This window comes from Hoplias malabaricus, chromosome 3, assembly GCF_029633855.1.
Source record: "Hoplias malabaricus isolate fHopMal1 chromosome 3, fHopMal1.hap1, whole genome shotgun sequence".
Classification (NCBI taxonomy): domain Eukaryota; kingdom Metazoa; phylum Chordata; class Actinopteri; order Characiformes; family Erythrinidae; genus Hoplias; species Hoplias malabaricus.
Window position 1 is genome coordinate 72,018,029 of NC_089802.1, and position 13,534 is coordinate 72,031,562.

Below are 13,534 nucleotides of genomic sequence, written 5' to 3' on the forward strand. Positions count from 1 at the left end.
CTGTTAGTCATAGATGTTTATAATTACTTTAATATATATTTAGCTTACATTAAAGCACTGGCTTTGTTTTATTATACGTTCAGATTAGGGCTGGACGATATGGTCAAAATTTATATCACAATCTTTTTATAAATTTCAGTCTGTATGATATAATTCTGATATCAATATGAACAGCATAAAAACCACAGAAAAACTGTTAAGAACAAACAAGGAACATGACATCAACATCAATGTCAGGAGCGAGGGGCGGATAGAAGGAGGGCGGACGAACTCGCTAAAACACAGTTTTTTAATAAAGGGAGATAACAAAACAAAGAACGAAAACATACAGGGAAACAAGGCAGGCTAAATTAAACAAGGGAAACTAAACAGGGCAAACCGGACTGACAGACTAAAGAGTTCACAAAATAACGATAGGAAAGGAAACTGCGACATGAAACAACGACTAAGAAAACAAACACGGAGAAACTGGAGACAGACGGACAGACCCAGAAACACGACCGACTAGACATAGGATAAATGTGAAATGAGAACCAACGCGACTGAACAAAGGTGAAATGTACGACAAACAGGACGTGACACAAGACGGCTTAAATACAGACACAAATGAGAAACACCTGGACAGATAACGAGGAGGACGGGTTAACAGATGACAGACGAGGAGGCGGGACAAAGGCGGAGACTAGAACATAAACAAAACATAGCCATGTGCAAATAAAGCACATGGCGGGGACAACAGACTGACAGGACGAAGGCGTGACAGATGCCCCCCCCAAGAACGCGCAACTCCCGGGCGCGTACTCCTAAACCCCCCAGGAGCTGGCACTGGAGAGGGCACGGAAAACAAGACAGGACAACAAACCAACGGGTGACAGGACTCAGGACAATACGGGAACAGAAACTGGAGCTGGGGACACAACAGAACCGAATATACGAGACGGGACATGGGACATGACAGGTGACTGACAAAGGGAGGTAACAAAAGACTGGAGCGAACTGGACATGACGGGAGTGGACACATGAGACTTGACGGGAGACTGGACTGGAGACAAGACAGGGGACTGAACGTGGGACGGATACGGAGACTGGACCCGTTTGGGGACAGAAGACTGGACATGGACAGGTGACAGAACAGGGGACTGGAATGGAGACGGGACTGATGACAGGACTGGGTGCTGGGAATAGACGGGAGCAGAGACTGGTGACGAGACAGGGGACAGGATAGGAACATTAGACTGGACAGAAGACAGGACAGGTGACATGACACTAGACGGATACGGAGACTGGACATGACTAACTGGGGACTGGACATGAGACAGGACAGAGGGTTGGAACGGGGACTGGACAGGGGTTTGAGACAGAGACTGGACAGGGCTGACAGGGGACTGGACTGGACTTGGCAGGGGAACAGGTACAAGAACATTTACAGGGACTGACACAAACACAGTGACCGGGACAGGGACAGAGACAAAGGCTGACATGGGCACAGGGATAAGGACAGAGACAGGAACCAAGACAGGGACAGACAAGGGAACCAATATAACAGGGGGGTGCCCAGGACTGGCTAATGTCTGTGGGGCAGTCTGAGGAACCAGCCTGGGCACAGTTCTGGGGATCGGCCCTGAAGTCCTTCGGGCCGACCTACGGACATGGACAGGAGAGGCCGTAGCCACAGTCACGGGGACAGGAGAGGCCGTAGCCACAGTCACGGGGACAGGAGCGGCGGGTGCCGCCGTAGTCACGGGGACAGGAGCGGCGGGTGCCGCCGTAGTCACGGGGACAGGGGAACCTGCGACGTCGTCCACGGAGGCAGGGGAACCTGCGACGTCGTCCACGGAGGCAGGGGAACCTGCGACGTCGTCCACGGAGGCAGGGGAACCTGCGACGTCGTCCACGGAGGCAGGGGGGCCTGCGACGTCGTCCACGGAGACTGGAGAACGTACGACGACGTCCACGGAGACAGGAGAGGCGCGCGCCGCGCTCTCGAGGACAGGGGTTTGTGCTGCTCGCCGGGCTCGCGCTGGAGCTGTAAAGGGTTTAGGGGGTTTCACAGGCGCACCCATTAGATCCCCTCGAGGTGCGCCCCTGTTAGCCTCCGACCTCAGAGCTACGGAGGTGAGGCTAACAGCCCCTACCCTTAACGCCCCCCCAAAAATTTCCCCGGACCTGAGGGGGTAATCCTCCAGCGAGGGGGAGACTCCAGCCCGCTTTTTCCGTCGGCTCCGTCGACTCGCGCTGGAGCAATCACTCGACTCATGAATCGACTCCTCCCGAAGGCGCTGAGCCACTGTGGCATGTATCTGTCGGAGCCGGCTACTCCATTCCACAGCCCTGTTAAACGAGTTTTCTGTGCTAGCTGCGTCCAAGTAATGGTCGTACATTCTGTCAGGAGCGAGGGGCGGATAGAAGGAGGGTGGACGCACTCGCTAAAACACAGTTTTTTAATAAAGGGAGATAACAAAACAAAGAACGAAAACATACAGGGAAACAAGGCAGGCTAAATTAAACAAGGGAAACTAAACAGGGCAAACCGGACTGACAGACTAAAGAGTTCACAAAATAACGATAGGAAAGGAAACTGCGACATGAAACAACGACTAAGAAAACAAACACGGAGAAACTGGAGACAGACGGACAGACCCAGAAACACGACCGACTAGACATAGGATAAATGTGAAATGAGAACCAACGCGACTGAACAAAGGTGAAATGTACAACAAACAGGACGTGACACAAGACGGCTTAAATACAGACACAAATGAGAAACACCTGGACAGATAACGAGGAGGACGGGTTAACAGATGACAGACGAGGAGGCGGGACAAAGGCGGAGACTAGAACATAAACAAAACATAGCCATGTGCAAATAAAGCACATGGCGGGGACAACAGACTGACAGGACGAAGGCGTGACAATCAAGCATACATCTCTTGGCTTTGTCAATAATAATATTTTTAAACTAACTTTAAAACTGAGGGCAGTGAACTGGGCATTGACCAGTCATTTCTAAAAGAAGTTCTGTAGAAGTCGGTTGGTTTGATTTAATAATTGATTTTATAAACTACAGTGAAGGGTGGCGCAGCAGGTAGTGTCGCAGTCACACAGCTCCAGGGACCTGGAGGTAGTGGGTTCGATCCCCGCTCCGGGTGACTGTCTGTGAGGAGTGTGTTCTCCCCGTGTCGGTGTGGGTTTCCTCCAGTTGCTCCGGTTTCCTCCCACAGTCCAAAAACACACGTTGGTAGGTGGATTGGTGACTCAAAAGTGTCCGTAGGTGTGAGTGAATGTGTCTGTGTTGTCCTGTGAAGGACTAGCGCCCAGGGTGTATTCCTGTCTTGCGCCCAATGATTCCAGGTAGGCTCTGGACCCACCGCGACCCTGAACTGGATAAGGGTTACAGATAATGAATGAATGAATGAACTACAATGAATAGGTTAAATATCTTTCTGTTCTTCATAAGCCACCAAACAAATTAAAATAGGTCCTGGGCATGAGGTCTGCTTTTCAATGAAGAAGCTTTTCACAGTGTTTTGGTTTCCAACCATACCATGTAAAGTGAACAACTGGATGTCAGCAGTGAGAAATTCCATTCCAGTGTTTACTTACTATTCTAAATCATAAAACGATGAGAAGCAAGATGTAATGGCACTATACAATGATACGATTAAACGATAAAATGTAATGGCACTTTGTTAGTTGGCTCACAATGATACAGTTTATGAAGAAATTAATGACAATAATTGTAATGAATATAATACATTTAGAGTTTCGTACGTTAGCCAGAACCCAGAAGCTGTCTGACATCAACACGACCTGTTGCACCACAGTCCAACCCACAATACATTTACTTTGTCAAAATATATGTTGTTATCTTCCTCTTTAAACATCCATCTATCCATAATCTTCTCAGACTATTTTGTATTTGTGAAAAATGTTTGATATAAATATTTTTTTCACAAAACACAGTGTAGTTTACAAGCTGCACATTGATATCATCAACTCCCCAACAATATTTCTCTCTGTCTTTTTTCCTCTCTGTCAGGTGGATCCTCCTCAGATCAGACTGGTCCTCCTTCCCTCTTCAAGATGAACAGAGCCTTCAACAGGAGGAAGGGTATGAGAACAGACAGCACTGCTCTGTCAGCTGCCAATAGTTCACTGTTTGATTGATCACTCCAAACTGTTGTTAATCCCTCACTTTACAGCTCTGGCAGTGTCCTGGAGAGGTGCCACCTTGTTGATTTTGCATATCCATTGACAGATTTGCAGAGTAGCTGTTAACATTTAAATGGAACTGAATTCTCAGAACTCCATGCGGCTAATAACAGTGGGGTCCCTCTAGGCCTTCACCGGAAGCCTAATGTGTTCTGTGAAATAAAAGGTGCTTTCTGTGAAAACCAATGAACATGTTTATAATCCACCAGAACACACCCTGGACAAGGCGCCAGTCCATCGTGCACTAACCCAGGCACTCACATCTGTGGAGAATGTCATGCACCCACAAAGTCACTCACACACTCGCAGTTTTGGACAATTTCACACACTCAGTAGCTCAAAGAACCCACACCTGTGAAACATTTAACACATTCATTCATTCATTCATTATCTGTAACCCTTATCCAGTTCAGGGTCGCGGTGGGTCCAGAGCCTACCTGGAATCATTGGTAGCAAGGCGAGAATACACCCTGGAGGGGGCGCCAGGCTTTCACAGGGCAACACACACACACACATTCACACCTATGGACACTTTTGAGTCGCCAATCCACCTACCAACGTGTGTTTTTTGGACCGTGGAAGGAAACCCGAGCACCCAGTGGAAACCCACACGGACACGGGGAGAACACACCACACTCCTCACAGACAGTCACCCGGAGCAGGAATAGAACCTACAACCTCCAGGCCCCTGGAGCTGTGTGACTGCGACACTCCCTGCTGCGCCACCGTGCCACCCTTAACACAGCTAGTGATGTCTTATTTGATTGTGAGAGGAAACCAGAACACATGGAAGACACCCACACAGACACAGGGAGAACACAGCACAGACTGTAGTCTTAGGTAGGTTCAAACCCAGGACTCTGAGACCCTGGATCTGGGGCAGTGACATTAACTTTTACACCACTGTGTCACTCATTCAATAAAGCAGGAATCAATTTATTCACCAAAACCTCAGTGTAGACCTACAGCTGTGAATTATAATATACAAAGTTTCAAAGGGCACAGAACCCAAAGGTAGTACAATGTACAAAAGAATAGGTTAGGTCTCTGGATAATGCTGGACATTAAAATTAGGTTTCACATTGTTGTAGAATAAAAAAAACTACATATCTCACTAATAACTGTAGAGATGTGTCACGCTGATGTGTTTTGATTGGGAACATTTCTCACCTGGCATTACCTCCCAATGGCTGATTTGAGCAGATTCAACTGCATGATTCAACAGGGTCCCTTTCAAAGCCCCAACTCCTGCCCCTTTTTTAGATTCTCTCCAAACCCTCAGACCAATTAAAGGCGATAAATATGGTGGGTTAGTGTCTGGAATCTCAGTTGCCCTGGTTTCTTCTGGTGATGAACCTGCTTCCTGCAGAAAGCCTGTCTCGCAGGCTGATGTTTTATTAATGCTGGTGACAGGACGGCCTCCAGACCTGCCTGTTTGGTCACAGCCCACATTTGGTGGAGTTTATCTCCATCCGCAGCCGCTCCTGTAGGTGGGTTTGAATATTTCATGGATCCTGTTGGGATTTGCTGGTTGGCAGAAAGCTTTGTTAAGTCCATGCACGTTGTCTGTCTGTCTCTCTGTCTCTCTCTTTCTTTCTCTCTCTCTCTCTCTCTCTCTCTCTCACACACACTCACTTTTACTACCTCCACTGGCTTGTGAGGCATTTTGAGACTTGGGCTTAAAAGTGAAACTATAGCTCCAGTGTAAAAGTTGTGCTGAATATTTAGAGTTAGTACTTACCATAAAAATATAGATTTTAATGTATTTTTTGATCATTTTTTACTTACCTCTTCCACATTCCACTAGTGGATGGGATTATTTTGTATTTATTTGATCTTGAAGAAATATTAATGAACAGTTTTACTAGAAATGAAAAGAATTCCCTGTATCAGGGGTGTTCACATTTTTATGGTTTGAGATCTACTTTTTCCCCAGAGAACAGATCCTCGTAATCTACCTTTAGTTGGAGTGGTGGATGGATACTTCAAATTGTCTACGGTGGAGGGGTTTGAATAGCGACAGCCTGTTTTATTTTATTCATTTCATTTTATTGAAACAATTCTCAGTCCCGTTTCCGAGTGATCATCAGTGAGTGTGGACAGATATTTGGAATTAATTATTTTCATGTGGGGAAAAAGGCTGATACACATTATTTAAATAGGACACGATCAAACTAAGTGCACATTGAGATTGACTGGCTGATATGAATATATCCAATCTTTATTTAATGTGGGCTGATTTCCACCACTTCTTCCATCTTCACCAGTACAGTTTGACTGCACTTCAGAAACGTTTAAGTTCTGTATCTCTGGAGTTTAATTAATGACATCAGGCAGAAATTCCTCTCTTATTGGATTAGTGAAACTTGCGCAGTGAAACACATCAGCTGCGTCTCTCTCTTTTAAATGTGTTCGGTTGGTAATGGTGATGTAGATTAAAACTGCTCATGTGGAAAACTAGACAGTGGAACTGCGGGATCTAGAGCTTTATGTGGAAATCAAATGTGAAACCTTTCCAAATGGGCCCTGTATCTGAGGGAAAATGTCCAAACATCATATGTTGGCATTATTTGGTTTAGTCTGAGAGATCAGTACAGAAGACAACTGCAGCTCTAGATAATTACAGTAGTGAAAGGCCCGTTTTTAACATTCCACCCAGTAGCTTGGACTTCACACCATTCAACAAAGCTGAAAGGCTAAGACAAGCTCAGGCTTCCTTTGAGACTTGTGAAACTGACCTCCACCTCTTTTCTAACTGCTCATAAAACAATGGCACTGGACAGCTCAACATGCTTCAAGCAGAACCATCCAGATCTGTCTTGCCAGCTTACAGACATCTGCACTGACTGTCATGATGCTGATTTGTAGAGAGGAATGTGGGGCATTCTACCCACCCAGAGAGGGAGACCTGTTCCTCAGGAAGCGTTTTGTGGAATGATTAGGCAGGATTCGTGAGCTCCCTCCACATACAGTGAGACTGGACAAAACAGCCTGACCTTTTACTCTCCGACCCTTTTGAAAAGAGAGGGAGAGGCACCCAGTAGTGCTGTAACCTTTCTCACGGCATCACAAAGGCTAGTGCTAAAAATATACCCTTCCCCCTGTGGTACATACATTGTTTAGGAACGCAAAGACATTCGAAATGAACTTTTGCGTACTTCCAAAACTTGTCCCACAGACTTTGTCTTATGCCTGATTTCATTTCTTAATACAACAATAGGTTGATTTTACATGCTCATTTACGCTTTGTGATTCTACTTAAATAATAAATACATATAAATCCGAATATCACTCTGACTGTATTAATATTTTCCCTATTGAAATAAGGCATCTAAGCCACAGAAAATATGTAGGTGAATTAAATTATTATACTGAATGTAAGAATGATTAATATTTGTATGTTTTAATTCCTAATTTTTAGCATGGGGGCTGTTTTTTCACAACGTTTAATGTGTCTGCCTCTTAGCTCCAAGGTCTCAGGGTCCTTTCCTCAAGTCACTGCGAGCAGTTTGGTTAGTTCTCCCTCTGTCTGTGTTGTTTTCCTTCAGGTTCTCCATTTTCCTCCCACAGTCTGAAAATACATGTTGGTAGATGATTGGTTGTGTGAAAGTGTCGACAGGTATGTGTGTGTGTGTGGTGCCCTGTCCAGCGTGTGTTCCTGCTTTAATCCCAGTGGTTAAGAGCAGGCTCCAGACCCACTGTGATAATGATCGATATGAAATAATTATAGAAGATGAATGAATAAATAAATGTTATGTGTGAAATCTTCACATAATCAGCTCCAGAGTAAAGTCTTATTGTTAAAGGCTTGATTTTCACTGCAGCCATCTCAGCAGTGATGTCAGTTTCTTGTGCGTTAATTTAAGTGAGAGGCGTGAGGATGGATGTTCACTATTACGAAGGGTATGCGACAGCTGAAGGGTGTATGGATGAGTTTGTCTTGGCTCTTTGATGGAGGAGTCAAATAAACACCATGCTCTTTGCCTGAGAACCTCATTTTATAAAGAGGTTGTTTTGGACCGTGTTGATAGAGCTCTCTCTCGCCCTCTCTCTCTCTCCCTCTCTGCTGACAAAGGTATAAATGGTATCAGGTCATGCTGCTGACTGTTGTGAGGGAGACCCTCTTTCTCATTTTTCAAAGATGGTGTTCAACACATTAATAGAGGGACCAGAGTAGCATAGAAAGAAGAGCTGAAAGATTCATTATTTTTATAAAGAGGGCAAGTTATTAACACTATGAGCTTTACCAATAACACAGAGCTGGGGGAACCCACCATATATCCATGGACTGTGACATCACAACTATGACTAACTTGCAGCTTACCATCCAGTCCTCAAGCCAGAAAACATAGACGTTCTGTCCTTCCATGCAAAATAATAACAACAACAACAAAACCTGGCTTTTAAGATTACATTTTAATTGTAGTTGCAGTATGAATTACAGCTGCTATATTGATTTGAATTTCCCCATATCGTTCCGCTCTAATAGAAAGGGTGGGTTATCTTAATCAGCAAGTGAACAAGCAAGTAAAATTGGCAGGCCTAAGTATCAGAGCCATGTTTTGTTGGTCATAATGTTTTGGCTAGAGCTTCTATAACTCAGCAGGTTATGCAGTGGTTAGTACCTACCAAAATTGGTCTGAGGAAGGACAACAAGTGAACTTGTGATATGTGCCAAAGTCTCATTCATTTAGTGAAGGCTAACCATCTGGTTGGATTCCACAGAAGATCTACCTTATCACAAATTACTGAAAGATTTACGCTGGTTATGGTAGAAAGGGATTGGAACCTGGAATGCCGCAGAGTATAAAGCGTACAGGGCTCATGCTGAACCCAGTATTAAAACATGCCATCTGGCTGTAATTGATTTTTTTTTAATGTTCTGTAAGACAAAACTTGGTTTAGTTAATAAGTGCTTTACTGGCCTTAATTCTCAGTTTTCCTTTATGAATTATTGCATTTGATACATATTTTGCAACAGACTGAACTCTAAAGCAAAAGAAAGGTCACCTAACCAGATAATGTGTGCACTCACTTCGAGTTTGGGTTTCTTTTCAGTGAGTTATTTGTATAAACGGGTTTGTAACTTCAAGGACAGATGAGAGGGAAATAGGAAACTTGTATACATGACCTTTAATGAAAATCAGCCACACAGCAAAGGAAGTTGAAAATGTCTCCCCAGGCCTTAACTCCTGCTTATGTTAGCAGAGTATGACGAAATCTTGACTGTAAAGTCATGCGTACCAATGTGTTTTCTAATTCCCTCCCAGTATTCGGGTTAAAATGGTCATAGTAATGCTGACATGATAGTGTCTTTTCTCTGAATGTCTCTAAATAGCATTGTTTACCCAATATTCACCCCAGCCATGTTTCCTTTTGAAATTTCTACAAGTTCTGTCTTCTCTAAACACAATGCTACCATGCTGGGAAATTAAAGGTTAGCCGTTAGTCGTTGTCCACTTAAAAACATATATCTCCTTTTTTACAAATTTTTAGTTTACTACATCATTTGAACACAGCAGCAGTCCTCCACACTGTGTGAAAATGTCAAGAAGAATGAACCAATAGAAATGCTCCAAAATTACTTCCATTAAAAGTTTCTTCTCCTGTAAAGTTACTATTTTGCGAGATACATGTTTTTAATTGGACAGCGACGACATGCTTCCTCTCAGTCATGTGAAGCTAGGCACTACTTTTTAACTGCTGCCAACAAAATGTTTTGAACACACACACATGCAGGAGAATGCTAGCTACCAAAATGTGTTCTGTTAGCTGACATTTGCTAGAACTGTGTAGATCGAATACATGGTAGATCGAATCCTGGTGATATTTTTTGTGAAAATGGTCTCACATTTGTTGCACACCAAACATCAGTTCAAATTATTCACAGAAGGCACAGTGTGGAAGGAAATTCAAAATGATGATTGCATGATTTCTTTGTAAAACGACCAGCGAGTCTAAAGATATTCATTCATTTTACAGATAAACCGAGCATGCACAACCCTGAGGCCTTGGTGAAACATCATGTCGCGTACAGTGCTAAGGTACAGTACTCATTCTCTATGCTATGGGTTTTCTACGGAGACTGTGCAGCTCATTCTCTGCTCAACATCACTTTCAGACTGATGAAACTTTAATACACATCACACTGTAATACACCAACCTTAGAGATTCAATCTAGAGTCTAGAGTCAGTGGTGCGAGCCTGGGGTAATTGTACTGTACAGCAGAAAATACAGACATACACATTAAAGCAGTCCATCACCCTACTGTACTGCTGTGTGAACACACTGTACAGTATACTGTCTGTGAAGGCAGTGCTGTATTAATAATACTCTTCAGTACTTTAGGGTGTAAAAATGCGTAGGGAAGGGTTGCTCTGAATTTTGCTATGCAACTACATTGATTCTGAATCATTAGAATCAACCATAATAAAGCTCTTCATTCCTGAAGCTACATGAGCCCTATATAAGCCTTTCATGAAAATGGCTGTAAGCCTGTGTTACATCTATAAAGGCTTATTCCATCAAGTGGTTCGACACTTTATATAAAGAAACGGATAAAATCAGATTCTATAAAACTAGTGCTTGTTGGAATGAGCATTTATAGATTAATTTCTTTTGTAATCAGATCAAACAGGTCAGAGTGTTTGAAGTGTATAGATTTGTGTTTGTTGTGTGTTTGCTGCGAAGATGGATGTAATGAGCCAGAGAACAGCTGTAAAGTTTCAGGGAGTTTTAAAGACCAGAGCAACCATATTTCATTTGTACTTCACTCCTGTCAACAAACACACACACACACACCCACACACACATACTCACCGTCCTAATTTAACCCCATTTTTAATTCTCATTGGTTTGCTAGTGTAGTCACTTTTTTTGTGTGTTATTTTGCAGTTTTTAGGAATCACAGAAGTTGACCAACCGAAAGGAACAGATGTTGTTCGTGTTGCCGTAAGGAAGTTGAAGGTTTGTGTGTATGTGTGTGTGAGAGAGAGAGAGATTATGAACATGCACACGCACATTATTTACTAAAATTATGGACTGTAAAAATGTGCTTACGCATTCCTCATTTACTCATGCGTGTTTATGGGACGGAAGCCATAGCTTCCATGCTAATTAAATGTCAATCTGCATATTGATATTTTAAAAGACAACTTTACTTTCCTGAAGTTCTGTCCCCGTTTGTGCTGCTGCCAATACATAAAACTAGAAGTGTGAATTTAGAAACGAGGGAAAAGTTGTGGTACTCTATTCTTGATTTAAAGGCTTTATTCGCTCACATTGTTCACAGTTAAAATGGGGGGGGGGGGGGGTCCTAAATGTCATGATCCATTAGAAGCAGAAAGTAGTTCTATAGATCTGAGATTACATTATAATGGACCTTGTGTCACAGACTCAGGGTTTCACGGTTCAGAAAACATTAAACATTTTCCACACGTAGCTGGATATTTTTGTAAACAAACAAAAAAAAGGTTCTCCATTCACACAGAAATATAGAAAAACTTCAACAGTGCAGTTTTAGAATAAAAAAAAAAAAAAACACAGAAGGAGCTTGGTGGATATTGACAGTAAAAACTTTTGCTGCGGCCATTTGACCTTCCATTGCCCTCTAGTGGCTGTCAGTATAGAACCCATCTCTCCTCTGGCCGTGGATTCTGACATTGTGGGGTGTTATTGACTTCTTGTTTGACAAAACACACATAATATAATTTCTTCTTTCCCCAGTTTCAAAGGCATATCAAAAAATCGGAAGGCCAGAAAATCCCCAAAGTTGAACTTCAGATATCCATATATGGGGTTAAAGTATTGGATCCCAAAACAAAGGTAATATTTAAATGACAATATACTTTATTATCCTCATATTAATAATGACAAACACTAGTGCAGCTCTTCTGCAGTGTGCTGTAAATATTAAAAAAAGGCAAAATTTTCTGGTTTTTCCCTTTATTCTTCAACATGATGTTTAACAATGGGGCAGTTAGTGCTCTCCTACAAACATGTTCAGCTCGCTGATGATGTTCTATTATTAGTAAGAAAAGTAGCTTTGGTGGGTGTCACGTGATGACTCTGAGAAAGCCTGTTCTAGCCTTTGCCCTCCCACATTAGTAACACTATGTGATTAGGATAGACCTGAGTAGTAGATATAATAAATGATGACTAAGAATTGGGTAGCAAATAAATGTTTAACTAATGAAAATAATGTTTATATATATATTTTGTCATAGTTTTGTATTTCACTGAGCATTCTGATGCTATGCTTGGTATGAATATCAAAGTTAAAATTCTGCTGTTATAACACCAGTATAAGCAATAGTGTTGAAGTTTTGTTTTCTGTCACTGTAGGACATACAGCACAACTGCCAGCTGCACCGGATGTCCTTCTGCGCTGATGATAAAACAGACAAAAGAATCTTCACCTACATCTGCACTGAGCCTGAGACCAAGAGGCACCTGTGCTATGTGTTTGACAGCGAGAAGTGTGTAAGTCCAGCGGCAGCAGGTAGTGTCGCACTCACACAGCTCCAGGGACCTGGAGGTTGTGGGTTCGAGTCCCGCTCCGGGTGACTGTCTGTGAGGAGTGTGGTGTGTTCTCCCTGTGTCTGCGTGGGTTTCCTCCGGGTGACTGTCTTTGAGGAGTGTGGTGTGTTCTCCCTGTGTCTGTGTGGGTTTCCTCCAGGTGACTGTCTGTGAGGAGTGTGGTGTGTTCTCCCTGTGTCTGTGTGGGTTTCCTCCAGGTGACTGTCTGTGAGGAGTGTGGTGTGTTCTCCCTGTGTCTGCGTGGGTTTCCTCCGGGTGACTGTCTGTGAGGAGTGTGGTGTGTTCTCCCTGTGTCTGTGTGGGTTTCCTCCGGGTGACTGTCTGTGAGGTGTGTGGTGTGTTCTCCCTGTGTCTGCGTGGGTTTCCTCCGGGTGACTGTCTGTGAGGTGTGTGGTGTGTTCTCCCTGTGTCTGTGTGGGTTTCCTCCGGGTGACTGTCTGTGAGGTGTGTGGTGTGTTCTCCCTGTGTCTGCGTGGGTTTCCTCCGGGTGACTGTCTGTGAGGAGTGACCCTGAACTAGCTAAGCGGGTACAGATAATGAATGAATGAATGAATGAATGAAAGTGTTAAAGTCTGAGCTGATGTAGTGATTTTGAATCAATTAGTGGTAGACCTCTTTATTTTTTAGATCATAGTACTCATCGTCTACCTGGGTACCTGTAACTATGCAGTGCTCTCAGTTGCCATGAGCAAGATAAAAAAAAACAGTGCTGTAATATACAAGTGAAGGGATTCTAAGCATTGGCCATATCATCAGGAGATTGCTGGTGTGATCTCCAGTGAA

General features: G+C 43.4%; 1 protein-coding gene across 2 annotated transcripts in view; it reads left to right on the forward strand.

The window, feature by feature from the left end:
* Nucleotides 1-13,534, forward strand: part of gulp1b (GULP PTB domain containing engulfment adaptor 1b) — a 48,078-nt gene that overhangs the window by 25,156 nt on the left and 9,388 nt on the right. For both annotated transcript variants that reach the window (XM_066663166.1, XM_066663167.1), the window contains exons 2-6: nt 4,040-4,111; nt 10,195-10,256; nt 11,108-11,179; nt 11,939-12,037; nt 12,557-12,694. In XM_066663166.1, the coding sequence (XP_066519263.1) occupies nt 4,084-4,111; nt 10,195-10,256; nt 11,108-11,179; nt 11,939-12,037; nt 12,557-12,694 (399 nt within the window). In that variant the 5' untranslated portion in view covers nt 4,040-4,083. The remainder of the gene's footprint in view (nt 1-4,039; nt 4,112-10,194; nt 10,257-11,107; nt 11,180-11,938; nt 12,038-12,556; nt 12,695-13,534) is intronic.